The sequence below is a fragment of the Chrysemys picta genome, chromosome 1 (genome assembly GCF_011386835.1).
Source record: "Chrysemys picta bellii isolate R12L10 chromosome 1, ASM1138683v2, whole genome shotgun sequence".
In the NCBI taxonomy this organism is placed as follows: domain Eukaryota; kingdom Metazoa; phylum Chordata; order Testudines; family Emydidae; genus Chrysemys; species Chrysemys picta.
Genome location: NC_088791.1, coordinates 338,568,919 through 338,596,312, shown reverse-complemented (window position 1 = coordinate 338,596,312; position 27,394 = coordinate 338,568,919). Strand labels below are relative to the sequence as shown.

At 41.3% G+C, this 27,394-nt stretch overlaps 1 protein-coding gene across 5 annotated transcripts in view; it reads right to left on the bottom strand.

Annotated features, from left to right (window-relative positions):
* The window catches only part of RSF1 (remodeling and spacing factor 1), a 128,229-nt gene that overhangs the window by 60,318 nt on the left and 40,517 nt on the right, over positions 1-27,394 (bottom strand). For 3 of the 5 annotated variants that reach the window (XM_008172223.4, XM_008172220.4, XM_065596034.1), the window contains exons 2-7: positions 21,288-21,379; positions 14,585-14,677; positions 13,050-13,255; positions 8,729-8,883; positions 3,528-5,284; positions 940-1,143 (exon numbers count right to left, since the gene is read on the bottom strand). In XM_008172223.4, coding sequence (XP_008170445.2) covers positions 940-1,143; positions 3,528-5,284; positions 8,729-8,883; positions 13,050-13,255; positions 14,585-14,677; positions 21,288-21,379 — 2,507 coding nt within the window. The remainder of the gene's footprint in view (positions 1-939; positions 1,144-3,527; positions 5,285-8,728; positions 8,884-13,049; positions 13,256-14,584; positions 14,678-21,287; positions 21,380-27,394) is intronic. The other 2 variants (XM_065596045.1, XM_008172221.4) reach the window with 1 other exon arrangement.

Sequence of the window (27,394 nt, the reverse complement as noted above, 5' to 3'; positions counted from 1 at the left end):
GAGGCTCCCCAACTCCATAACACTCTCCTCCCGCACAACAACCCCCCAGATTCTCTCCCAGGGTCCTTCCCAGCAATTACTTCCCTCTCCTTCAGGTCCTCCATTATCCCTGACTCCCCTAAGCCTTTGCATTACTTCTGAGGGATGCGGGAAATATGTTTCTATATTGTAGTTTAAATGAATTATTACTCAAAGTTCTGTATTAATATGACTTGTAAGAAATCTATTTGTCAAAAAAACATTTCCTGAATCTTTTTTGTTGTCTGTATTGTTACACACACACTTGTTGACAGGTATTTTGAAATAAATGACCAAACTAATTGAAACTGGCATGATTATATTGTATTATTTTGACAAATAACATATGCAGGATTTTAAAATATTGTGTGCAGAATTTTAGTTTTTTGGCGCAGAATTGCTCCAGGAATAATGATCGGTCTCATACACCCTCCCTTTTCCCAACATGAGACTCAGAACTGGTAGGAGGAAGGGAGAGAGAGTAAATGTTGGGGAAGGCTGAAGAGATCAAGCTGGATTCTGAATCCTGCCTCCTCCTCCTCCTCCTCAGGCCACCATCATGTCAGTCAGCAAGATTCAGACTGGAAGCAGACAGGACAAGCGATATGAGGGGGGTCATGCTGGAATTTCATCTTAGCCCCAAGCCATCAGGGCATACCCACAGCATTAAAAGCCTGTTTCTATTAAGATGAATAGTGGACATATCCATGTCCCCTTACTGTTACCACCTATTAAACCTGCCCCATCGCTTTTCCCAGGGAGGGATTGTTTATCATAAAATACCATTCATCTCTCAGAAGAAAGCTGTCTCATGGCAGAAATAGCTATGTTTTACACATTACTAGTCTAAAAAACCATCACTTTCAGGGTAATTAATGGAAGTTTTTTCCCATCACACTATTTTGTAGATCAAGAACATACTAGCTCAGGGTGATTGGGAAGGCCACACTTCTTGCATGGTTCATCATCATCAGCAGGTGCAGGTTCCTCTTCTTCCTCTCCCCCCTCAGATTCCTCCTCAGAGTTTTCTTCGGTCTCAGACTCCTCACTGTCTTCATTACTTGAATATCTCCACCTGCCACGAGTTCGAGTTCCTGTCCACCGCACTTTGCTTCTCTGTGTGACCTAGTGGTCCAAAGATAAAACACAGCAAAAGGCTCTTACATTGCCTCGTCATTTACACGGTGGGTTTTCCAAGTTAAAAAGACCATCACACTTAAGTTTGAGTAAATGTTCTCTAAAATGAACTGATTCATTTCAATCAGAACAGCTACAGGAAAATGTAGCATGATCATAGAATACCAGGGTTGGAAGGGACCTCAGGAGGTCATCTAGTCCAACCCCCTACTCAAAGCAGGACCAATCCCTAGACAGATTTTTGTCCCAGATCTCTAAATGGCCCCCTCAAGGATTGAACTCACAACCTTGGGTTTATCAGGCCAATGCTCAAACCACTGAGCTATCCCTCCCCCCTGATAGAGCAGCTTCAATGAGTAGATCTTTCATTGAGTACAAAAATCCTTACAGAACTAATTACAACTAAAGGAAAAAAGGAAATTAAAAGGTATAGGCAAAGCAAATGCTTCAGGTGAGGTTTAAAAGACGTGAAGACGAAGCTTTAGAATGTGACTCCACTCCTTTGTTGAGCTATCAAAATCTAAAATTTCTACTTTGACAAGGTAATTTTGCATAGTGAAGACAAGAACTTTAACACGTAAACTTTTCCCCTCCAGAGTACAATTAACCTTATTTTAAAGCTGCCTTTCCTCAATCCAAAGAGAATATATTTTTATCATTGCTTCCTTTTAGAAAAACAAATTACAGAATTTGCATCTGAAGAAGTGAGGTTCTTACCCACGAAAGCTTATGCTCCCAATACTTCTGTTAGTCTCAAAGGTGCCACAGGACCTTCTGTTGCTTTTTACAGATTCAGACTAACACGACTACCCCTCTGATAAATTACAGAATGTGACTTTTATTTTACTTTTAGAATCATCATACTGTAAGAGATAAATTGCTGTTATCGTTAAGTGTTCTCTCTGCCTGTGGGGTTGGAGGAGGAAGATGTCTGGGAGGACTGTGTGCATGTGTGTGTTCTATACAAGGAAACCAGGCCCCAAATTCTCTATTATATTAATTTTTGCATCTCACTACACATATTTAGATCATTAAGTCTTTCAAAAACTATGTCCATTTAAGACCATACTTGTTTCAATTTTAACATTGTTACTTGTAGCACCTATTATTACCAGAACTGAAAGATGAAAAAAATCTCAGTAATTTGCAGTTTATGTAAGGCATTTGACAGCACTTGCTATATAACAGTTTCACCTGTCCCCTATAAGGTCAATTTCTCATTTTGTTTGTGAAGGTTATTCACACTGCAACAGAAGAGAGAAAAAAAATTTTTTTTAAATAGAGAAAAAGGTGTTTGTAGAACTACGAAAGCTAGTAAGGGGATTCAGAACAGGAATAGCACCTGAAAAAAAACTAGTTATTCATTTTTGAAATGAACTAGATGTCCTTTTACCAAGGACACTTTTAAAGAAAAATATTGCCTCTATCTTCCTGTTTTTTAAATGTATTTTAATTAGCTTTTCAGGAAGGCATACAGGTCAAAAAGAAAATAGTCACAGCATGGCTAATAGCAGGCTGTACATGTCTTCTACCTGCAAGCTCACTATCATTTCTACTCTATAAAAACTTTAAAACTGTGCCTGAAAGATAAACTTCTCATGCAAAACACACTTTCTGAACCCAACATAAAGCCTACATTCAGCCTAGATGAGAAATTCCCTCATAATCCCTCTAAAAGTGGTTCAGCTACTCTCAAGAACAAAACTCCTGTTAAATTCTACATATCATTACTACTTTACTCTAACATTTTTCCTATTGCCATCTATCCGCCATCATCATCAAATTGACCAAGCATCAGCATATACATCACACAGTTAATCTTCAGCATCTTATTCATGGTTAAAGCATCCGACCTATAGGATTTAAAGCATCCTGAAGGTTTGATTAATAAGGATAAGGTCCTCTAGAAAATAAAATAATTTGCACGAGTTATTCTAAAACCAGGTTCAACGTAAGAATTCTGACACTTACAAATCATGATGTTAATAGCTATTAGCACTCTCCTGGGGGTTGTTTTCAGATGAGTCACTGCCCTAACCAAGTTACTGGACTAGTAACATGCATAAATTGACCATAATGGCATCAGAGGGTCCTGTGGCACCTCTAAGACTAACAGAAGTATTGGAGCATAAGCTTTCGTGGGTGAATGCCCACTTCATCAGACGCAAGATGAAGTGGGCATTCACCCACGAAAGCTTATGCTCCAATACTTGTTAGTCTTAAAGGTGCCACAGGACCCTCTGTTGCTTTTTACAGATTCAGACTAACATGGCTACCCCTCTGATACTTGACATAATGGCATACTTCTCCACAAATGTGTTTTCCTTAGATCGAAAACAACCATCTCCTCCTGTGCACTATAATGGTGTTACCTTGCTCACTTTAGAATTGGACTCCTTCTCTTGTTTTTTCACATCCTCTCTTCGGTCTTGCTTTTGCAGCGCTGCCAATTTCTCCTCCTCTTCTTCACCTCGTTTTTTGTCAGTTTTCTGATCCCGAGTCTCCACCACTTTTGGAGTAGGTTTAGATATTCTTGGAGACCTCCTTAAAGTGCGACCAACATTGACTTCTTCCTCTTCCTTCTGCTCGGTGTCCTGAGTCTTCGGAGGTGGATCAGGCTTTTTCTTTCTACTGGAGATCCTGATGGTTAACTTGATCCCTTCCTTCTGCCTCTCGGAGGTTATTTCCTTGTTATCTGTTACACAGATGTTCTCTTCAGAAACCAGTTTATATTTAAATTTGCTTTTTTGTACTGGAGATTCCTTTTTAGTCTCTGAAGACTCCTCTATATTAGAGGTTTGGGCATTATCTTGTTTATCTGGTTCTGTCCGGGGAACTTCGAATTCCTCCTTTTGTTTTTCTGAATCTGATCCTTCCTGAACTTTGCTTTCATCAGGAAGTATGTTTTTGGAATCTGAGCCCTCTTTTTCTAAAGCAGATTTCTCGGAAGGAACAGGAGGAATAGATGGAGGTGTTTCAGCTGCTTTTGGAGAGTCAGATTTCTTCTCCAGTTCATTTTTACTTTTCAAACCCTCTTCATCTGTTAGATCAAGCTTGGGTGGCTCCTTAGGAGTGGATGTCTTCATGGACTTTTCCAGCTTTTCTAAACATTCTTTGAGTGGTGGTCGTCTGTCCTTCCTAGTTTTCAAAGCTAATTTCTCTTCAGGTTTCTTGGGGCAGTATCCTGCTTTCCACGAGTCCTCCATTGCCACCTCAGAAGTCATACTGTCGAGGGACTCTTTTTCCATAAGACTAGATTCCTCCTTTAAAGGCACTTTCTGATTAGAAACCTCAGAGATTGTAGCAGCTACCTCTTTGTCGGTAGGCACATTTTTCTGATCTTCATATGTTTTCACAATTTTGCTAACAGAGTTTAAAGAGTCTGATATTTTCCCCCCACTTATGCAATTTTTCTCCTTCGATGAGCTGCTGCTGTCTTCCTTTGTGCTAATGGAATGTTCTGACTTATTATTTTGGGTGACATTTTGGGCGACTTTTTCACTGGTAACCTCTCCATTTACTAGCAATTTCCCATCAGGACATAAAGCAGTGATTGTAGGCACTCGTCTAAAACCCTCCTCCTCTGGTTTTCCTTCCTCTTTCAAGACATCCTTTGTTGGAGTAACACATTTACACAAGGACCCCTTTATTGGGCTGTCATAGTCATCTGTCAGCTTGATCTCTCGCTTTTTCAGTGGTATCTTTGCCTGCTGGTCATTTTTAAGTTTCTCACTTTCTTCTGCAGATTTCTCCACAACTTCTTGAGGGGTTTTGACATTGACACAAAACTCTAATCTCTCAGGCTCATGTACTGTTATTTTATCTGTGCTGCTTTTAACGTCTTTTAAATCTTTTGGTTCTACTTTATTTTCCTTCACTTCTGCTTTAACAGGCTTGACATTTTCTTTAAAGGAATCATTTTCTTCTTTGGTAATCTGCTTTTCCTCACTGTTTTCTGAAGGTTTTTCTAGCTTTACTATGACTGGCAGTTTTATAATTTCCTTTTCTTCCACTTTCTCCATTTTCATCATGTTTTCATCTGCTGGAACTGTAGGTGGAGGAAGGCTTTCCAATTCCTTTGACTGTTCCTCCATGTTCTCCTCCTCTTCTTTTATTTTTAATTCATTTCCTGTTAAAATAGAAACAAAATAATATAACATAACCAGATGAATTCTAGATAAAAAAAATAAAGCTAAAGATGCATCCTACAACAATCAAAATGAGTCCTCTCTAATGAAATTAAGGGTTTGGCCTAACACTGGCATTTGCCGTCTGATTGACAAATATTAGCTAAAGAATGGGACAGAACAGCAGTTCAGTTCAACTGAAAACCAGAGATAATTCTAAACTTAACAGAGAATATCAGCAGAGCCCCAGATCTATCTTTTTTATGCTGACCTTTTAGCTCCTTAATCAGTTTTAGTAATTTTTTTCTAAAAGTGTGTACATAAAATCTAAGCACGAGGTCTGTAACACTAGTTTTTAAAAGAAGTCTGACTTGACAGTTTGCATTATTTCACTATGACAAAATGTTTTACAGAATTCCTTATACTAGAACTTCAAGTGACGTGTCCACATCCAAACCACACTCTTGTTTACACACAATGATATTTTCAGAAGGGTTTGCTTATTATTTTTTTCTGTTTCAGAGAGAAGAGGAGAAGCTGAAATACTATGTCCTGAACCAAAATTCACCCAGATTTGTTGCACTCTAGCGGGGCCATGGTCCATGACTCGGTCTTCTATGTGCTACCACAATACAAATAATAAATAACATTCTGCATTCATTTCACACACACAAGTCCCGTTGACTTCAACGGGACCAACACGTACAAAATAAGTGCAGAGTACAAGTACATCAGAGAAAACTGCAGGGAGCAGATCTATCCAGAGTTAGATGATATGGTCTTTGCCCAGAAGTTGAGATACAATTTTCAGTAGGTGTGTGATACAAGTCAACAAAAAATGAGATGTAATAGCACTATATATTCTGCAGTGTGATCTTCCAACACTTGAAAGGCTCTTACTATTCCAAAATGCAGTAAATCCCAGCACCAAGTTATTCCTTTCCCCCTGCACGAACTTAAGTCCTTTCCCAGATGAAAGCGTCCCAAAATGCTGGTTTAGTTCTAAATGAAGAGGGGGAATCCAAGAGCTAGCTTAACTCACATTCAAACAGGAAACAAGAAAACAGTGTATAGAAGGAAAAAAATTGGTGAGGAGAAACTCAAGGGACTTTGAAAGAAAAACCAAACCCAATTTAGTTAGTTTCAGAAGTCAGAGAGAGAAGTCAACTCCCCATGAATGCAAAACCAGGGACAATATTTCAAAGGGTCCAGACCCATTTTTTCCTCCTTACTTAGATGAGAAGTTACAGGGGAAAGCAGAATGTAAATCAATGCTGCAAGTGGCTTTCTTGAAGGCAGTGCTTACCAGAGAGAAGAGTAGGATACATTTTCTGTGTCTACTCTTTTCCCGCTTCCTCTTCCCTTGTCTCTGACCTCTTTCTTTTGCAACGCTTTTCCCTTGGCTATGCCTCTCCCTCAAGCTTCTAACATTAGAGGGCAGCAGCCGTTCTAATCCTTGTCTATGCTAGACAAATTCCCCATTCTAAGAACTGATTTAGTTCCCTACATCAAAGCATTCACATCCACTCTCAAAGAGGGCTTTAGCTGTTTACAAGCTCTCAAAACATCCTTTGAGTAGAGTAGACTTTCAGCAGATTTAAGAAGTGGTTCAGTTTAAACTGTTTTAGTATGGAATAATTTAGTGCCGGTGTAGATGTGGACAAACAAACAGTACATTCCGGGGTAGGGTGTTATTTCACCATCTCCCAGAACATACAGTTTCTGAAAGTATTACTTGGATTGTGCGATAGGTACCAGAGGGCTGTGCAACTGGAATGGTTTAAGTGCTGAACTCTTTGTACCTAAACCAGCTACAAGTAATTCCATTGTCTGGTATAGACACAACCCCATTGTCTAGCACTAGAAATTCTACAAGCAATGCATATCAGATGCTAGCCCAACATGAATAGTGACATTAGCGAACTTTGATGGATTGGTGTACTGTGCTGTCTTGTCTCATGATTGCCTTGTCTATACTGGAGAACTGTTTTAAAACTGGTTCAGCTAAATAGACTTTTAAATCAATCAGTTAGAGCCAAAGCATAGCCCTGAGTTTAGGTAGCTTAAACTGGTCTGACCAGTTTTTACTGAACCAATTTCAAGACCATTGCTTGAAATTAACTCTGTAGTATTGGGGAGATTTGATCATCTCTTATTTGCAATGTAATTGCAACTTTAGCCATTGTCAAATATCTTAGTTATATTAAACTTATATCAACCAAAACAGATCATACTCTGCATTAATTATTGGATATTAGCAATGATACAGTTAATTGTACAATAAGATTTCTGCACTGTTTCTACAGCACCTCACAATATTATATCATTGTATTAATTGCTTCTTCCCTTCACCAGTTCTTTGGAAGAACATGCATCGAATGTCAATGAAATAGCAATACTTCCTCTTGTAGGCCAGAACTCTGGGCCAAATTCTGCCCACAGTTACACCTATAACACTCACTAATACGATTGGCATGGGTGTAACAGAGGGCACAATGTGATCCTGAAAGCCTTGTCCCCATTGTGGAAATTTCCCCCCAAAAATGCAAACCAATTTTAAAACCAGATTCCCCAGGGGAGACAGGCCTTTAATTGCTTTGAACCTGAAAAATTAGGTCTTTTACTACAAGGAGAAGCATTTAACATTAACTGATTCCTATTAAAAACCCAACACATCAAATAAGTTAGGCAACATATCAGAAATACGCAGTGTCAAAGCAGTAAGGAATGAAGTAATGTTTCTTCACTGGTGAGAAAAATAAAATGTGCACAGTTAAGGGCTTGTTATCAAACAAAGCTCATCACAGATCTTCATTGGGATTATTAAGCTACCTGACAATACTGTACTTAAATCCAACAATTTAAAACTATCTTGAACTCATGTGCTGCTCTTGATTTTAAAGCATAGGTTACTAAAGTGAAGAAAAATCCATATTTTGTGATACAAAGCCAAAGCCAAAGCCAATGTCAACACAACTATGGGTGTGGTGTTTGACATCAATTATGCCACTACACAAATTTGGGGGGTAGAAGGAGTTTCATGTCCATTAGAAACGTGAGGCTGGGTTGAAACCTAATGCATGACAAATGAAAGAAAAATAAGGGATAGGAAAGCAAATGTCAAGTGTCAAGGGTGTTACACAAAATACCACAAAAACAAAAGTTACATTTTTTTTAAAGAATGGAAAGTTGTATATGTAATTTGTTGGGATTTTTTTTTTTAAAGTAAACTGAGTACACACCCAAATTATTTTGAATTTTAAAATGTGTGAAAAGGTTTAAAAATGTATCCTCGATACATGGATCAGAGAATTTTAGCTTAGAAAATAAAAAAAGCAAACAAAAAAAACCAGGCCTATTCTAATCCTCTCATTTTTCAGGAAGTTTAACATTTTGATATGATGCAGCACAATGTCTAAAGCTTGGTAAAAAAGAGGGTAGAAAACCTGGTGGAGATATTTCTTCCTCCTTTTTGCTATCTTCATCTTCTATGCTAGGGCTTTCACGTGATGAGCTGTCCTGCTGGTTGTTCTTTTTCAACAGTGCAGGATCGATTTGTGCTTTCAAAAGCTCAAGCGTCTCAGCTAGCTCATTTCGGTTTCTGGATGACAAAGAAAAGAAATAAGTTGTCTGATAAAGCTCTTTACTGGCTCTCCCCAAAGCCATCCATCTAAAACAAAGCACATCACCTGCTTAAATGAATGCTGCATTACAAACTATAAGACCAGTGGATTGGCTTTGTACAATCAGAATAGCCATCATTTAGTGATTAAATGACTTGCCATTTTATCTGTAGTAAAACTAAAACTACCTTGCTGACCCTTCTGAGTGGCCTCAACAACCCATAAGCTCCAGACATCCTGCTTTGGATCTGAGCGTCTATTGTTCATTAGTTTTGTAATTATTAATCTATCATCATCAGTGCCCATTTGTTTTCCTTAGCAATTATCAGATTCCCTCATTGAAAGGCCTTGTAATGCAGCACTCATGAAACAGAAGAGCAATTATATTATTTAAAAGTGGATTTTTAAAAAGCACTTAAGTACTTTCAGAAATCCCACCCTAAACAATACACAGAAGGCTAGAAAATTTGAACATTTAAAATTAATTATACTGATGCAAAGATTATGGGGGGAAATTAATGCTCAAGCAAGTAAAATAAAGTTACCAATTTAAACGTTTAAGTAAGGAAGCAGAGAGCAGTAACAGAAAACCTGCTTTGAGAGCTGGTTAAATGGATGCAATGCTGCACTATAGGATTAGAAGTCAGGGCTCTCATATTTCTGCTCTCAAGTAAATACCTAGCAAGTTGTTTTAGATAGGAATTTCAGTTTTACACACACAAAAAACCAAAGCCTTGAAGCATGCGCAAGTTTAGCATGGAGAGTCTGGTGGTTTTAAACCCACTTCAGATCTCAGAGACAATTACTGTGTTTCACCAGCAGGAGACATGGTGCCAGGGCTCTCTCGGCATAAGCCTATCCTACTTTGCTTTTTGGCAGCCTCTTTCTCCTGGCAGTCTACAGGGGCATGATGCAAGGTGAGCCTAGTTTACCTTTTGGCTGATTTGGTTTGTTGTGTTTACTTTATTCACACAAAGCAGCTACTAAAATCTCCTTAAGTGGTAACACCGGTCATGTTATGTAACCCACTGAGAATTGACTTTGCAGTTTAAACTTTTTGTTCAACAACTAATTGCTAAAGCTATAGCTACACACACACACACACACACACACACACACATCTTTTAAATTATACACGGTATTTGGCATTTATGAGATCTCTTTCACCATGTTTGTTTACCATTTTACTCAATGCCGATTCTCTTTTGATCAGAGTCCAGCTTTAAACACATTTGGAATTGACTAGATGTTTTAAAAATAAAGGTTCTATATGAGAATATATTAAAAATCAGTCATTTGAAAATTTTACATAAATAAATTCAAAAATTAAAGACTCTTCCTTGGAAAATATGCCACAGTACACGTTAGAAAATGAAATATTTACATAGTACAAAAACACTTTCCTTCATTTTAATAAGAATGATGAAAGGAATTAATTTGAGTATAGAAAAATCAAGAAAAGGTCACCAGGCTAAACTGCTGGAGCTCACTGAAACTCAGAGGAGCAGTGAGCCCCTGCATTTCAGCAGTTACTAGCACACTGTAACTCAATCATTAGTCATCCAGGATCTGAGTTCTACTTCAGAAGGTTCTTGTGTTTGGCTTCCTGTACTAGATTAAGTAATTATTTTGCATTCTATGAGCCTAGAACTCAACCCTGCAATTCTAATGAGAGCATAATGTTGTCCATTACTAATTTGTGACTGATAGCATAAGAGGTTAGAGAATTAACATAGTCTTCCTCCATGTTCCCTAGAACATAAGAACGGCCGTGCTGGGTCAGACCAAAGGTCCATCTAGCCCAGTATCCTGTCTGCCAACAGTGGCCAATGCCAGGTGCCCCAGAGGGAGTGAACCTAACAGGTAATGATCAAGTCATCTCTCTCCTGCTATCCATCTCCACCCTCTGACAAACAGAGGCTAGGGACACCATTCCTTACCCATCCTGCCTAATAGCCATTAATGGACTTAACCTCCATGAATTTATCACATTCTCTTTTAAACCCTGTTATAGTCCTAGCCTTCACAACCTCCTCAGGCAAGGAATTTCACAAGTTGACTATGCGCTGTGTGAAGAACTTCCTTTTATTTGTTATAAACCTGCTGTCCATTAATTTCATTTGGTGGCCCCTAGTTCTTGTATTATGAGAATAAGTAAATCTACTTACTCCACATCACTCATGATCTTATATACCTCTATCATATCCCCTCCCTTAGTCTCCTCTTTCCAAGCTGAAAAGTCCTAGCCTCTTCAATCTCTCCTCATATGGGACCCGTTCCAAACCCCTAATCATTTTAGTTGGCCTTCTCTGAACCTTTTCTAGTGCCAGTATATATCTTTTTTGAGATGAGGAGACCACGTCTGTACGCAATATTCAAGATGTGGGTGTACCATCGATTTATATAAGGGCAATAATACATTCTCCTTCTTATTCTCTATCCCCTTTTTAATGATTCCTAACATCCTGTTTGCTTTTTTGACTGCCGCTGCACACTGTGTGGACGTCTTCAGAGAACTATCCATGATGACTCCAAGATCTTTTTCCTGATTCGCTGTAGCTAAATTAGCCCCCCATCATATTGTATGTATAGTTGGGGTTATTTTTTCCAATGTGCATTACTTTACATTTATCCACATTAAATTTCATTTGCCATTTTGTTGCCCAATCACTTAGTTTTGTGAGATCTTTTTGAAGTTCTTCACAGTCTGCTTTGGTCTTAACTATCTTGAGCAGTTTAGTATCATCTGCAAACTTTGCCACCTGACTTTTTACCCCTTTCTCCAGATCATTTATGAATATGTTCAATAGGATTGGTCCTAGGACTGACCCTTGGGGAACACCACTAGTTACCCCTCTCCATTCCGAGAATTTACCATTTATTTCTACCCTTTGTTCCCTGTCTTTTAACCAGTTCTCAATCCATGAAAGGACCTTCCCTTTTATCCCATGACAACTTAATTTACATAAGAGCCTTTAGTGAGGGACCTTGTCAAAGACTTTCTGGAAATCTAAGTATACTATGTCCACTGGATCCCCCTTGTCCACATGTTTGTGGACCCCTTCAAAGAACTCTAATAGATTAGTAAGACACAATTTCCCTTTACAGAAACCATGTTGACTTTTGCCCAACAATTTATGTTCTTCTATGTGTCTGACAATTTTATTCTTTACTATTGTTTCAACTAATTTGACCGGTACGGACGTTAGACTTACTGGTCTGTAATTGCTGGGATCACCTCTAGAGCCCTTTTTAAATATTGGCGTTACATTAGCTATCTTCCAGTCACTGGGTACAGAAGCCGATTTAAAGGACAGGTTACAAACCCTAGTTAATAGTTCCGCAACTTCACATTTGAGTTCTTTCAGAACTCTTGGGTGAATACCATCTTGTCCCGGTGACTTGTTAATGTTAAGTTTATCAATTAATTCCAAAACCTCCTCTAGTGACACTTCAATCTGTGACAGTTCCTCAGATTTGTCACCTACAAAAGCCGGCTCAGGTTTGGGAATCTCCCTAACATCCTCAGCCGTGAAGACTGAAGCAAAGAATCCATTTAGTTTCTCCGACAAGATTTTATTGTCTTTAAGCGCTCCTTTTGTATCTCGATCATCCAGGGGCCCCACTGGTTGTTTAGCAGGTTTCCTGCTTCTGATGTACTTAAAAAACATTTTATTATTACCTTTTGAGTTTTTGACTAGCCATTCTTCAAACTCCTCTTTGGCTTTTCTTATTACATTTTTACACTTAATTTGGCAGAGTTCATGCTCCTTTCTATTTACCTCACTAGCACATTGTCAGGACGTAGTGGGACCATTCTCCAGAGGGCACAATTTTCCTCCTGATCCTACTGCCATATATCCACCGTGATCTTTAAACTCTAGATGGTGTTTCTCTTATAAACCATAAAATGAAATATGCATTGGCTATTATCCTACAAACCAGCAAGCCGTTTTTTTCATAAATCATAGTTGTGCATGTGCTTTTCCCTACTGTGTATGTCTGAAGACAGATAATTAAATTGACAGGAATACTGCTCTCTGAAAAGAGGATACTTATTGAATTCAACATCTGAACTTCATAGAAACAGATAATCAGATTTAAAATTTGCAGTTATAAACAAGAAAATAAAGAACAAAATTACCTGACAATGCATTTCCAAGAAGACCCATCCTGGTCATCCTGTTCTTCTACGTACATTCTCACATTATGTTCTTGATCCAGCTGGTACCAATACATTAGACCATCCTTGTCTCGACCAATTGGCTGGAGACGCATAGCATCAGCATCCTCTTCATTAATGATATTCTTAAATTTTAGATTGTCATCAAACTGACACTCACAGAGGTACTGAAAAAAATTGCAATGTAGAAAGATTTTTTTTAAAACACCAAGATACGACCAAAAAAACCTTATTTGTGTGTTTTGGGTTCTCTTTTTAAACCTGCCTTTATTGGCTTTGTGACTTAACTAGAGAGAGGAGGATCCAATGCATAGGCCTCTCCAGATTATACTCTTTTGGTAAATCAAAGATTAGTTTTTAATTTCTTGTTAGTGGCCATTTAGAATGGTGTTAAATCTGTTCAAGAGTAAACTTTAAACAGAGGAGAATGAAGGCATCTTTACTGTACAGTATAACCTCAGAGTTACGAACACCTCGGGAATGGAGGTTGTTCGTAACTCTGAACAAAATGTATGGTTCTTTCAAAAGTTTACAACTGAACATTGTCTTAATACAGCTTTGAAACTTTACTATGCAGAAGAAAAATGCTGCTTTCCAGGTTTTTTTTTTTTTTTGTAGTTTACATTTAACACAGTACTGTACTGTGTTTGCTTTCTTTCTTTTTTGTCTCTGCTGCTGTCTGATTGTGTACTTCCAATTCCAAATGAGGTGTGTGGTTAACTGGTCGGTTCGTAACTCTGCTGTTCGCACGGCTGAGGTTCTACTGTAGTAAACGCTCCAACAGCTACTACAACAGGATGAAAGCAAGCCACCACCAAAGCATACATGCACAGTGTGGTGTTTCTATTTCCTCTTTTAAAAGTAGCCATTGAAACTCTAACCTCTGTATTTTATATACATCTGAAAGCAATGTACATGGGAAGCTTCCTTTTGAGAATGGCCTAGCTAAACAGTGGATATTATTTATTTAGTATATTAGTCTACAGTAAAACTCCATGTAATTTAAGCCATCACACATGAGGCTCATTACTCCTGCCTCATCTCATGAGCTGAAAAGTTGAAGATGAACCCCATCTCTCACCTTTGCACTTAAGATAAAATTGTTTCATTACTAGCTCATGCACATAACAAAAAAGAATACTGCATGCTGGGATGGTCTAGACAGTATTTGGTCCTGCCATGAGGGCAGGGGACTGGACTCGATGACCTCTCGAGGTCCCTTCCAGTCCTAGAATCTATGAATCTATGCGTAAACACCCTCCAAGGGCAGAACAGCAACTACAAATATATTTCAGTGCGAACAAGTAAAGTATGAAAACAAATAGAAAACACCATATTTAGTTGAGGCTTATCCCCATTAACAAGACCATCAGCAACTATGATTGGTGATATTTGTTTGTTACGAGCTCTGACATCAGTTCCAAATTTAATACATTTAATTATTGCAATTTATAAGTTTTCAAAGGGTCATTTTCAAAAAATAGTAAATACATTACCTTCAGAATTCCCAATTTGCATTCAACACTCGTTTCCAGGTATCCTTTCTTCTCCATCTCCCATGCCCAAGTACTGTTGAACTCTTGGCATATCTGTCAGATAAACAAAATATTAAATTAACTAGTATTAGTGGATGAATGTAACTTGAAACCTCTACAGAGGAAGAGTATTTTGTTGCAATACCAATGTTTAGTTTTATCTACGAACAGTGCAACTTCTGTAAGCAAAAAAGCCATAGACAAAAATCAGAGATAAAGCCAGGTGAAGGTGGGCAAGCACTGGGCATGTCACCACTAAGTCCTGAAAGAGCATATCATCAGGATCTTGCCTATCGCCTCCATTTTCCTAGCTCTGAGCAACTCTTAAGAGACAGCACGATCTACAGCTAGGGCACCAGACTGGGAGTCAGGAGACTCAAGTTCTATTAGGAATAGAACTAACTCTGTCATTGACTTGCTATGTGACCTTGGGCAAGTTACTTCACCTCTGTGCATCCATTTCTTTTCCCATCTCCCTTTGTCTGTCATGTCTATTTAGACTACAAGTACTATGGAGCAGAGACTGCTTCTTACATGTCTGTACAGCACTTAACAGGGTATGTCTACACTGTGTTTTAAAACCCGTGGCAGCAAGTCTCAGAGCCTGGGTCTACAGACTCAGGCTTGTGGGGCTCATGCTACATGGCCAAAAACAGCAGTGTAAACATTGTGGCTTGGACTGGAGCGTGGGTTCTGAAGCAATGTCTTTAGCCTTGTAGCATGAGCCCAAGTCTGCAGACCCAGGCTCTGAGATTTGCTGCAGTGGGTTTTATAATGCAATGTAGACGTACCCACAATGGGAATCACACTCTCAGTTGCGGCCTCTAGGTAATGCTACTGTAATACAAATAGTATGTGAGACTACCATTCATTCCATGTTGTAAAACGATGTAATTATGTATAAAAAGCTGAGGTCCTTGGAGCACATACCTCAAACCATTTAATGTGTTTGAAAACATAATAATAAAAGACCACCTTTAAAAATATAAACAACTAACACCTACTAAATGGGCCACAGAAAGTGGGTGGTGGTGGAGAATGAATGAATATATGGGATCAACAGTGGGGGAAAAAAGGGTTGGGATAAGAAGTTTTATATTATTTATTTATTTTTAAAGTGAGAGGGTCAAAATAATGGTCATGAGGGAGCAAATTTCATATCCTAGGACCCATAATAGCAAAGGCACTAGTGGCTGCTTACATATTTAAGACACAATAGTGGGATCCCTAGTTGGTGTGGGGTATCTAAGTACAAGTGTCCACTAGAACAAGGCTCAAGGTAGTCTGAAATATACCCAGAGACTACAATGTTGAAGACTGTTTGTTTGTTTGTTTGTTTTTAAAGTGGCACTGTTGTACCATGGATGCTTAAATCAGTGGCCCAAAGTGCTGCTGCATCCTAAACAAATTGCAAGCAACAGAAGTCCTCTTGAAAGCATTAAGGGTTTTATCAATCTTCCTGATCAAGATGTTACTGTTAAATAGGAGGTGTACCCAGGGCAAAGTAAGCCTCTAAACCACATCCAGCATCGCTAACGCTGAATGAGTTGCTTCAGAAAGTGGTAACAAAAGAAGAGTACCATCTCATAAAAATGACTTCTGCTCAGCAGCAAGTTTTCCCGTTTTGACGGCAAGCTATGTTGTCCATTCTTCCAATGAACAGGCCAAAACTTAGAACAACAGATACAACTGTTTACTACCAACAAACTGATGACATTCTACTTTATCTCTTGTATTCAACATTCTAAACATGGAGATCACTGGGGGATGCTGCATATCAAAAACATTGGAGAAGACACATAAAACATCAATGACCAACTCCTGTGTTCTATGTATCACTCAAACCAATGGAGGGAAGTTTCAGAAACACTGGAAATGTCTTTTAATTAGCAACAACTCAGTGGCATCAGAACTGTTGAAACCAATTGTCATGACCACAATGACCAAGTTTCCATAAACTAAAACCAGCAGATTATTCTTAATCCTGATAAATGCAGTCTCAACTCCAAAGAAAGCTAGAACCCAGTCTGAAGACTACCACAGAGGTCATGAGTTTAAGCACATCTGGAATGCTAGAACCATTGCCTTTTCAAAAGGGGAAGTTTGAAACTGGCAAGCACTTCAGCAACAGGAGTTGGTTTGAGGAAGCAGCTGATTTCTGCACGTGAAAGTATGACCATAACCTACCAATCTGTAAAACGGGTGCTGATGTGTGTCTCTCCAAAATACTTCTTAAGGCACTTACACTGGCATCTAAGTGCTACTTACTGGCACCATGGTCAAATTGCTTGCTTTAAGCAACAAACATAGGCAGGAATCATAGAATCATAGAATATCAGGGTTGGAAGGGACCTCAAGAGGTCATCTAGTCCAACCCTCTTCTCAAAGCAGGACCAATTCCCAACTAAATCATCCCAGCCAGTGCTTTGTCAAGCTGGGCCTTAAAAACCTCCAAGGAAGGAGACTCCACCACCTCCCTAGGTAACACATTCCAGTGTTTCACCACCCTCCTAGTGAAATAGTTTTTCCTAATATCCAACCTGGACCTCCCCCACTGCAACTTGAGACCATTGCTCCCTGTTCCGTCATCTGCCACCACTGAGAACAGCCGAGCTCTATCCTCTTTGGAACCCCCCTTCAGGTAGTTGAAGGCTGCTATCAAATCCCCCCTCATTCTTCTCTTCTGGAGACTAAACAGTCCCAGTTCCCTCAGCCTCTCCTCATAAGTCATGTGCTCCAGACCCCTAATCATTTTTGTTGCCCTCCGTTGGACTCTTTCCAATTTTTCCACATCCTTCTTGTAGTGTGGGGCCCAAAACTGGACACAGTATTCCAGATGAGGCCTCACCAATGTCGAATAAAGGGGAATGATCACGTTCCTCGATCTGCTGGCAATGCCCCTACTTATACAGCCCAAAATGCCGTTAGCCTTCTTGGCAACAAGAGCACACTGTTGACTCATATCCAGCTTCTCGTCCATTGTGACCCCTAGGTCCTTTTCTGCAGAACTGCTACCTAACCATTCGGTCCCTAGTCTGTAGCAGTGCGTGGGATTCTTCCGTCCTAAGTGCAGGACTCTGCACTTGTCCTTGTTGAACCTCATCAGGTTTTTTTTGGCCCAATCCTCTAATTTGTCTAGGTCACTCTGTATCCGATCCCTACCCTCTAGTGTATCTACCACGCCTCCTAGTTTAGTGTCATCTGCAAACTTGCTGAGAGTGCTGTCCACATCATCCTCCAGATCATTAATAAAGATATTAAACAAAACCGGCCCCAGGACCGACCCTTGGGGCACTCCGCTTGAAACCGGCTGCCAACTAGACATGGAGCCATTGATCACTACCCGTTGAGCCCGACGATCTAGCCAGCTTTCTATCCACCTCACAGTCCATTCATCCAGCCCATACTTCTTTAACTTGGCGGCAAGAATACTGTGGGAGACCGTATCAAAAGCTTTGCTGGTGAGTCTCAGAAGACCGCAGACATCTGGATCCTAAACCAGCACTAGCGGAAGGAGTGTATTGGGAATCTGTAGATTTCACAGTTGAAGGGTCCAGAGAGACTAGTCCAAAGCCAATAAATCTTAACTGCATAAGAATGTAAAAAACTTTTGAGAGTGATCAAATGAAGGAAGCACTCATGGGACAAAACAGTTTGCATTAATTAGACTGTTCGCTTCCCAAAAGGGCTAAGCGGTCTATATCTGAGGAAAACAACGCGTCTTTGCCTAAGCCAGAACCTTCTGTATAACCACATAAGAGCCCTGCATAAAAGACAATAATGAGATTCCAGAAGCACACCAAGTATCTTCTCTTCAGTATGTGTCCCAATTACTTCTGTTTGAACAGATCACTGTTAGCAAGGGGGACAAAAGAATCACCCATCTGCCACACCCTACACCAGTTCCCTACCACAAAAAGCTGGTCCTCTCCTGCATACCACTCAGTAATTTGTGGTCTACGGGTAAAGTGTTATATATTAAAAATTTCAGCAAAATTGAAAAATAAAGCATGCTAAGAGCTGCAGCCACTTTAAAGTTGCAATGCAAGCTTAAAAAGCAGGCCTTATGATTGGACGCTGTGCCTGATGTTGCAATACAAGCTCTGTTCTTCTCCTGATTTAATTACTGTTGCTTGTTACAGGAATCCAGACGTGGAAAGTGAACAAAGCAGGATTGCCTGGCTATGTGGACTCTCTCCTCAGACCCTATGCTACCAGCAGTCCCAGCTATCTTCGATACACCACTGACTTCCTGAGGAAACTACAATCCATTGATGATCTTCCAGAAAACACCATCTTAGCCACTATGGATGCAGAAGCCCTCTACACAAACATTCCACACAAAGATGGACTACAAGCCGTCAGGAACAGTATCCCCAATAATATCACAGCAAACCTGGTGGCTGAGCTTTGTGACTTTATCCTCACCCAGACAGATTTGGGGATGATTTATATGTTCAAGTCAGCGGCACTGCTATGGGTATGCGCATGGCCCCACAGTATGTCAACATTTTTATGGCTGACCTAGAACAGCGCTTCTTTAGCTCTCGTCCCCTAGCACTCCTGCCCTACTTGCACTACATTGATGACATCATCATCTGGACCCCTGGGAAGGAGGCTCTTGAGGAATTCCACCCGGATTTCAACAATTTCCACCCCACCATCAACCTCAGCCTGGACGAGTCCACACAAGACATTCACTTCCTGGACACTACAGTGCAAATAAGCGATGGTGACCTACTGACCACTATACTTAACTACATGCCTCCAGTTTTCATCCAGATCACATCACACAATCCATTGTCTACAGCCAAGCCCTCAGATATTATTGCATTTACGCCAATCCCTCAGACAGAGACAAACACCTACAGGATCTCTATCAAGCATTCTTAAAGCTACAATACCCACCTGGGGAAGTGAAGAAACAGATTGACAGAGCCAGAAGGGTACCCAGAAGTCACCTACTACAGGACAGGCTCAACAAAAAAAGTAACAGAACGCCACTAGCCATCACCTATAGCCCCCTACTAAAACTTTTCCAGCGCAACATCAAGGATCTACAACCTATCTTGATGGACAATCCCTCACTCGCTCAGACCTTGGGAGACAGGCAAGTCCTTGCTTACAGACATCCCCCCAACTTGAAGCAAATACTCACCAGCAACTACACACCACACAACAGAAACACTAACCCAGGAACCAGCCCTTGCAACAAACCCCGTTGCCAACTCTGTCCGCATATCTATTCAAGGGACACCATCGTAGGACCGAACCACATCAGCCACACAATCAGGGGTTCGTTCACCTGCACATCTACCGATGTGATATATGCCATCATGTGCCAGCAATGCCCCTCTGCCATGTACATTGGCCAAACCTGACAGTCTCTACGCAAAAGAATGGACACAAATCAGACATCAAGAATTGTAACATTCAAAAACCAGTAGGAGAGGACGTCAATCTCCCTGGACGCTCAATCACAGACTTTAAAATCACCATTCTTCAACAAAAGGCTTCAAAAACAGACTTCAACGAGAAACTACAGAACTGGAATTAATTTGCAACTTTTGACACCATCAAATTAGGTCTGAATAAAGACTGGGAGTGGCTGGGTCACTACAAAAAAATAATTTTCCCTCTGTTGATACTCACACCTTCTTGTCAATTGTTGGGAATGGGCCACATCCACCCTAATTGAATTGGCCTCGTTAGCACTGACCCCACACTTAGTAACGCAACTCCCATCTTTTCATGTGCTGTGTATTTACACCTGCCTATTTTTTTTCACGCCATGCATCTGATGAAGTGGGTTATATCCCACAAAAGCTTATGCCCAAATAAATGTATTAGTCTCTAAGGTGCCACAAGGACTCCTCATTGTTTTTGCTGATAGAGACTAAAACGGCTACCCCTCTGAAACAAAGTGCTCAGTGACAGCCAACCAAACAACTAAAATAACAGGAATAACCAAAGTTCAATTTGAAGTATTCCTGATTAGCACAGTGCTTTATTAATAAAACATGGACCTTTCAATCTCTGCAAATTCCCTGGAGCAAGGACTATGTCCTATATATGCTTATCAGGTGCTCTGTAAATGTGTAACATTACATAAGTGATTTATAATTCCAATATGGAACCAACTTGGCATCAGAGCAAAGGGATGGTTTACCACTATTGATGCATAACTACAATTTTCCCCCAGTTTTTCAATTCTGGGTATTCTGATAGCATAATCACAGTATTCTTATTTATCAATAAGCATACAGTATACAAATCGCTATATGGTTGTCAGCTATAATACAGGGATTTACATCATATTAGAATTACTGATACAGTAGTTTATCATTAATATGGAAATCTCGCTGCTTTGACTGGCCACTATAATTCTTATAGTCCAATCTGCTCCTGTCTTGCACATGTAATAGAGCTTGCAGGTTTGCAACCTTCTACATGCAGAAGTTGGTATCTAGTTTCAGAAATTTGTGCGCATACCCAGGCAGGCTGAAAGTTAGTTAAACTAAAACCTTAAGCAACTTTGGTCTGGGCATGCACACAGATTTTGGCTACAGCTCTAGGCTCACTAAAATTCATACTAGGGATTTCTGACATAAGATTTCATCAGATCCCAGCATTTTCAGAGTAATAGAACAGAAATTTACTGTACCTTGATCAAGTATTTTTCCCATCTGTCTGCTGTGACAGACTTCCCAATCTTCCTCATCAGTTTCAAGTGAAGTTCTACCAACTCTTTTGGAACTGCAGTATTAAAAAGGGGGAAGAGGGAGAGCAAAAGTTAAAAATAACCAACATAAAAATATCCTAATACTAAATATTACAAAAGTATTGAGACAAAACCATACATTGAGAATTTTTAAAAGCGCATAACAACTTGAAAACAATGTAACAAGAGTTTCACAACTAAAAACAAAGCAAGATCTTAAATAAATCAAATAGGTTGGCATTTAGATTTAAAATAAAGACATCTATCCAAGGCTTTAGGTACCCCAATACATCATTGATAATACAACAATATCCCAGCAGCATTAAAGTAATCATTTCACAGGAAATGAGCCAGCTAGACACCTACAGAAACGAATTACCACTCTTTCATCATTGTGAGAAACACAGCCTCTCCAAAAATCCTAGCAAACAGGTGTCTTTTGCTGCATGCCTGGAAGGTCACCAAATTTGAGCTATTTTGGACCAAGTGAGGTGGCACCAAGTTCTTGAGACTCTGAACACTCAAAGGGAACAATCTGCCCTCCACCCCCTCTCTGTGATAGTGCGGGCATTCCAGCTTGCATGCCCCTGCTGACTGCAGCTCTGGCAGTGTGGCGCAGGACCTAGGATTTCTAAACCACGCTGTGCTGAAAGCTTAATGATTGTTGATGATGAAATAATAGTAAACCTTTCAAAGAACTGCTTTGCTGCTCATTACAGAAGAGGTTCCTCGCCTTGTGCAGTAATTGAGGCTCTTTGAGATGTGTGTCCCCCTACGGGTGCTCCACTCTAGGTGTCTTCACATCCCTGCGCCTCAGATTGGAGATTTTTGGTATCCGTGTCCGTTTGGCCCACACATGCTCTCTCCCCATCTTGCACCATGTTCGGTCGCTGTCTAGCGCTGTATGGGCAAACCACCCTCAGTTCCTTCTTTACCGCAGAACTCATATATAAGAGTCACCTAGTGTGGAGCACCCATAGGGAGACACATCTTGAAGAACCTCAGTTACAACACAAGGTGAGTAACCTCTTCTTCTTCAAGTAGTGTCTCTATGAGTGTTCCATTCTAGGTGACTCTATAGCAGTGTCCCTGTTGGAAGGGTGGGGCATCGGAGTGAAGTCCAATATTGATGATAATACGGTCAAACCAAGTATCACATCAGATATTGAATCACGAGTGAATGCATAATGCTTGGCAAATGTACGAGTGGATGCCCAAGTCGTTGCTCTGCATATTTCTGTGATTGAAACGTTATTGAGGAAGGAAAGAATCGACAGAACTTATAGAGTGCGTTCAGGCTCTCAAAGGGGGCTGTAGGTCATGCGTGCAATAGCAGTAGTTAATGCATTCCGATATCCATCTAGAGAGCCATTGCACAGATATTGGGGATCCCTTAGATCTGTATGAGATGTAGAGGAATAGTGGTATGTCTACACTATGAAATCAGGTCAATTTAATAGAAGTCAATTTGACAGTCGATTGTGTGTGTCCCTACTAAGCGCATTAAGTCGGCGGTGAGCGCCCACAGTACTGAGGCTAGCATCAACTTTCGGAGCGTTGCACCGTGGTAGCTATCCCACAGTCTCCGCTGCCCATTGGAATTCTGTGTTGAGCTCCCAATGCCTGATGGGGCAAAAACATTGTCGCGGGTGGTTCTGGGTACATGTCATCAGGCCCCCCTCCTTCCGTCCCTCCCTTCCTCCATGAAAGCAATGGCAAAAAATCGTTTCTCGCCTTTTTTCCTGGGTTACCCGTGCAGACGACATACCACGGCAAGCATGGAGCCCGCTCAGCTCACTGTCACCGTATGTCTCCTGGGTGCTGCTGGCAGACGCGGTACTGCAGTGCTACACAGCAGCATCCCCTTGCCTTGCCGCTGGCAGATGGTACAATACGACTGCTAGCCGTCATCGTCGTCCCATGGGTGCTCCTGGCCAACCTCGGTTAGGTTGGTCGGGGCGCCTGGGCAGACATAGGTGCTCCTGGCCGGCCTCGGTGAGGTCGGTCGGGGGCGCCTGGACAAAAATGGGAATGACTCCAGGTATTCTCTTCTTTAAGTTTCGTCTAATGGAGATTTCGTCCTGCCTGGAATATCATGCCAGCTGGAGGCTTCTGCCTCAGGCTGCTCTCCCAGTCAGCAGCACTACGCAGTCGCACCTACCCCAGCCTACCCCTTGCTCCCATGGTTTATGAAGCCTGGACAGTAGTAAGAAGCAGTTCAACTATAGGCTGAGCAAGCGCATAATGGTGATAAACGTCCAAAGGCACATTCTAAAAGCTTGCTGGCGCATTTACTGACTCGGTTAGACCTCAACAAAACCAATATTCCTATCGTTATTACTGCTTGCTGTGTGCTCCACAATATCTGAGAGAGTAAGGGGGAGACGTTCATGGCAGGGTGGGAGGTTGAGGCAAATCGCCTGGCCACTGATTACGCACAGCCAGACACCAGAGCAGTTAGAAGAGCACAGCAGGGCACGCTGCGCATCAGAGAAGCTTTGAAAACCAGTTTCATGACTGGCCAGGCTACGGTGTGAAAGTTCTGTTTGTTTCTCCTTGATGAAAACCCGCCCCCTTGGTTCACTCTACTTCTGTGTAAGCCAACCGCCCTCCCCTCCCCCCTTTGATCTCCGCTTGCAGAGGCAATAAAGTCGTCGTTTCAAATTCATGCACTCTTTATTAATTCGTCACACACATGGGGGGATAACTGCCAAGGTAGCCTGGGAGGGGTGGGGAAGGAGGGAAGCACAGGGGTGGGGTAGTTATAGGGGCACATAGAAGCGGCATGTCTGGGGCTCTGACCCGGAGCTGCTGTTTACCTCTCTGGTTCTTTGGTAGGCTTCATGTGGCACTGCTGCGGGTCCCTGTTATAACCTCCGTCCTTCATGCCCTTGGAGATTTTTTCAAATATTCTGGCATTTCGTCTTTTGGAACGGAGTTTGGATAGCACTGATTCGTCTCCCCATACAGTGATCTGATGCAGTACCTCCCGTTCGGTCCATGCTGGAGCTCTTTCGCGATTCTAAGACTTCATGGTCACCTGTGCTGATGAGCTCTGCATGGTCACCTGTGCTGATCAACTCGCTACACTGACCAAACAGGAAATGAAATTCAAAATTTCGCAGGGCTTTTCCTGTCTACCTGGCCAGTGCATCTGAATTGAGAGTGCTGTCCAGAGCGGTCACAATGGAGCACTCTGGGATAGCTCCCAGAGGCCAATACCGTCCAATTCGACCCAGCAGGGTCGATTTCAGTGCTAATCCCCTCGTTGGGGAGGGGTACAGAAATCGATTTTAAGAGCCCTTTAAGTCAACAAAAATGGCTTCATCGTGTGGACAGGTAAAGGGTTAAATCGATCTAACACTGCTAAATTCAATCTAAACTCGTAGTGTAGACCAGGACTTGGAGATTTTCTGAAAGGCTTAGTCTTTTCCAAATAGAAGGCTAACACTCTTCTAACGTCGAGTGTGTGTAGCGTTGCCTCCCTTTTATTCCGGTGTAGTTTGGGAAAGAATGCTGGAAGGTGAGTAAGTTGATTTATGTGGAAGGCTGAAGGTATTTTGGTAGGAATTAGGGGTGTGGCCGCAATATGGCCTTGTCCTTGAAGAAAATCATAAAGGGAGGAGATATACCATTAGGGCCCCCTCTCTCCGAGCAGACATGATAGCCATGAGGAATGCAGTTTTCACAGAGAGGTGTAGAAGTGAGCAAGTGGCCACAGGCTCAAAGGCTGACCTTGTCAGACAGTTTAAGACAAGATTAAGGTCCCATACTGGTGTAAGATCTCTGATTCAAAGGTAGAGGTTACCCATACCTTTAAGAAATCTTTTCATTGTAGGATGAGCAAACACCAAATGACCATCTATCTTCCAGTAGAAAATGTTAATGGCTGTGAGATGTACCTTTACCGAGCGTAGAGATAGGTCTGATTTCCAGTAACAGAGAGGAAGTAAAAGTAAACTGTCTTGCGTCACATCAGATTTGGAATCTGTTCCATTTTTGAATGTATGTGTGACAAGTAGCTATTTTTCTGCTATGTAACTACTTCCTTCACACGAAAGCTTATGCCCAAATAAATCTGTTAGTCTCTAAGGTGCTACAAGGACTCCTCCTCGTTGCTTTTACTGATACAGACTAACATGGCTACCCCTCTGAAACCTATCCTCAGAACAGTTCATTTCTAATCTTTGGCACCAATGAGGAGCCATGCTTTGAGTCTGAGAACTTGCAGATTTGGGTGATGACTCTGGCCTGCATCTTGAGAAAGAAGATGAGGAATGGAGTGGAGAGCAATTGATGGACAGACTGCCAGCTGTAAAAGGTAGGGGAACCATGTCTGCCTTGGCCTCGTTGGAACTACAAGAATAACTCTGGACTTTTCTTTATCTCAAATATCATTTTGGATCTTGGGAAAAATCTCAGAATATCCGCTGTAGTCTTCTGTATGCCTGGGAGGTAGGTTGCTGAGATGCCGATCTGGTGATTAATGCGCCAGTTCCATATTTTCACTGCCTTGGCACACAGGGAATGTGATCTTGTTCCTCCCTGGTGGTTTATATAGAACATACATGCAATTCTGTCTCAATCTTTATATGTTCGTCTTTGATCACTGGTAGGAAGTGTGAGAAGACTGCTCTGAGTTCTAAGAAGTTGATACATAGTGTGGATTCGAGAGGGGACCATTTGCCCTGAATGGTGTAAGTGGGCTCCCCATCCCATAAGGAATGCACCCATCGTCAAAATCAACAATAGGGGTGGCTGAGTGAAGGGGACTCCCACACATACACTGTGAGGATCTGCCCACCAGTCAAGCGAGTTTTTGATTGTTGAGGGCATTGATAGAAGTTTGTTTAAATTGTGTCTTCTCAGGACGTATACTGTTCTGACCCACCCTTGAAGACAATGGTGCTCGCCCCCGGGTGCCCCAGTAGTTGCAGACAAGTTTTGGCTGAGATTAGGCTGACCAGACAGCAAGTGTGAAAAATCAAGACGGGGTGGGGGGGGTACTAGGAGCCTATATAAGAAAAAGCCCCAAATATCGGGACTGTCCATATAAAATCGGGACATCTGGTCACCCTAGCTGAAATCTGTGGACTGGCCTGAACTGTCATGATTAACTGGCTAAGTGTTTAACCTGTGTGATGGGAGGAAGGTTTTGGTCTCCACTGCATCTAGGTTGGCTCTTAAGAATTCCAGTTGTTGCCCTGGGGGGTCAAAGTGGACATTTGGGTATTTAGTTGTAGGAATAGATCTATAGGCTTTCATATCTCTCGCAAGGTGTCAGTGAAGGTATGTGCTTTGAGCAAGCAATTGTCTCGATACAGAAATATCATAATGCCTTGTTTGTGAAGGCATGCCACGACCATAGAAACGACCTTCGAAAATACCCTGGATGCCAATAATAGACCAAATGGGAGCACTTTATATAGGAAATGATCTTGACCCAGAGTGAATCTTAGGAACCTCCTCTTGGATGGGTGGATTGTGATATGAAAGTAAACATTTTGTAGGTCGAGGGCCAAGAACCAGTTCCTCGGGTCCAGAGATGGGATTATGGATGCCGAGGTAACCATCTTGAAACATATTTTTACAAATCTGTTCAGTGCCCTTAAATCCAGAAAATGGGTCTCCAACCACTGTTCTTTTTCTATATAAGGAAGTATTTGGAATAGAACCTCTTCCCTCTGTCTTGGGTGGGATCTGGTGCTATAGCACCTAGTTTTAGGAGGTGGTTCATTTCTTAACGTAAAAGGTGCTTGTGAGAAAGATCCACGAAGAGGGACGGGGAGGGAGGATGAGGGAGTAGGGGAGAGGGAGGTAAAACGGATTGAATATCTCTTGACGATCATCTCTAGTTCCCAACTGCCTGAAGGTATACGCTCCCAGTTTTGATAAAAAGGAGAAAGGCGGTTGTGACGGGTTGGACCCTCCCGTTCTGGGACACCACCTGATGTACTGGGATTTCACTGAGCCTGCCTGCCCCACTAGGCTGGGCTTCCTCTCCCTGTTTTGCTGAATCAGGCTCTCCAGCCTCTGGTAGCACACACATA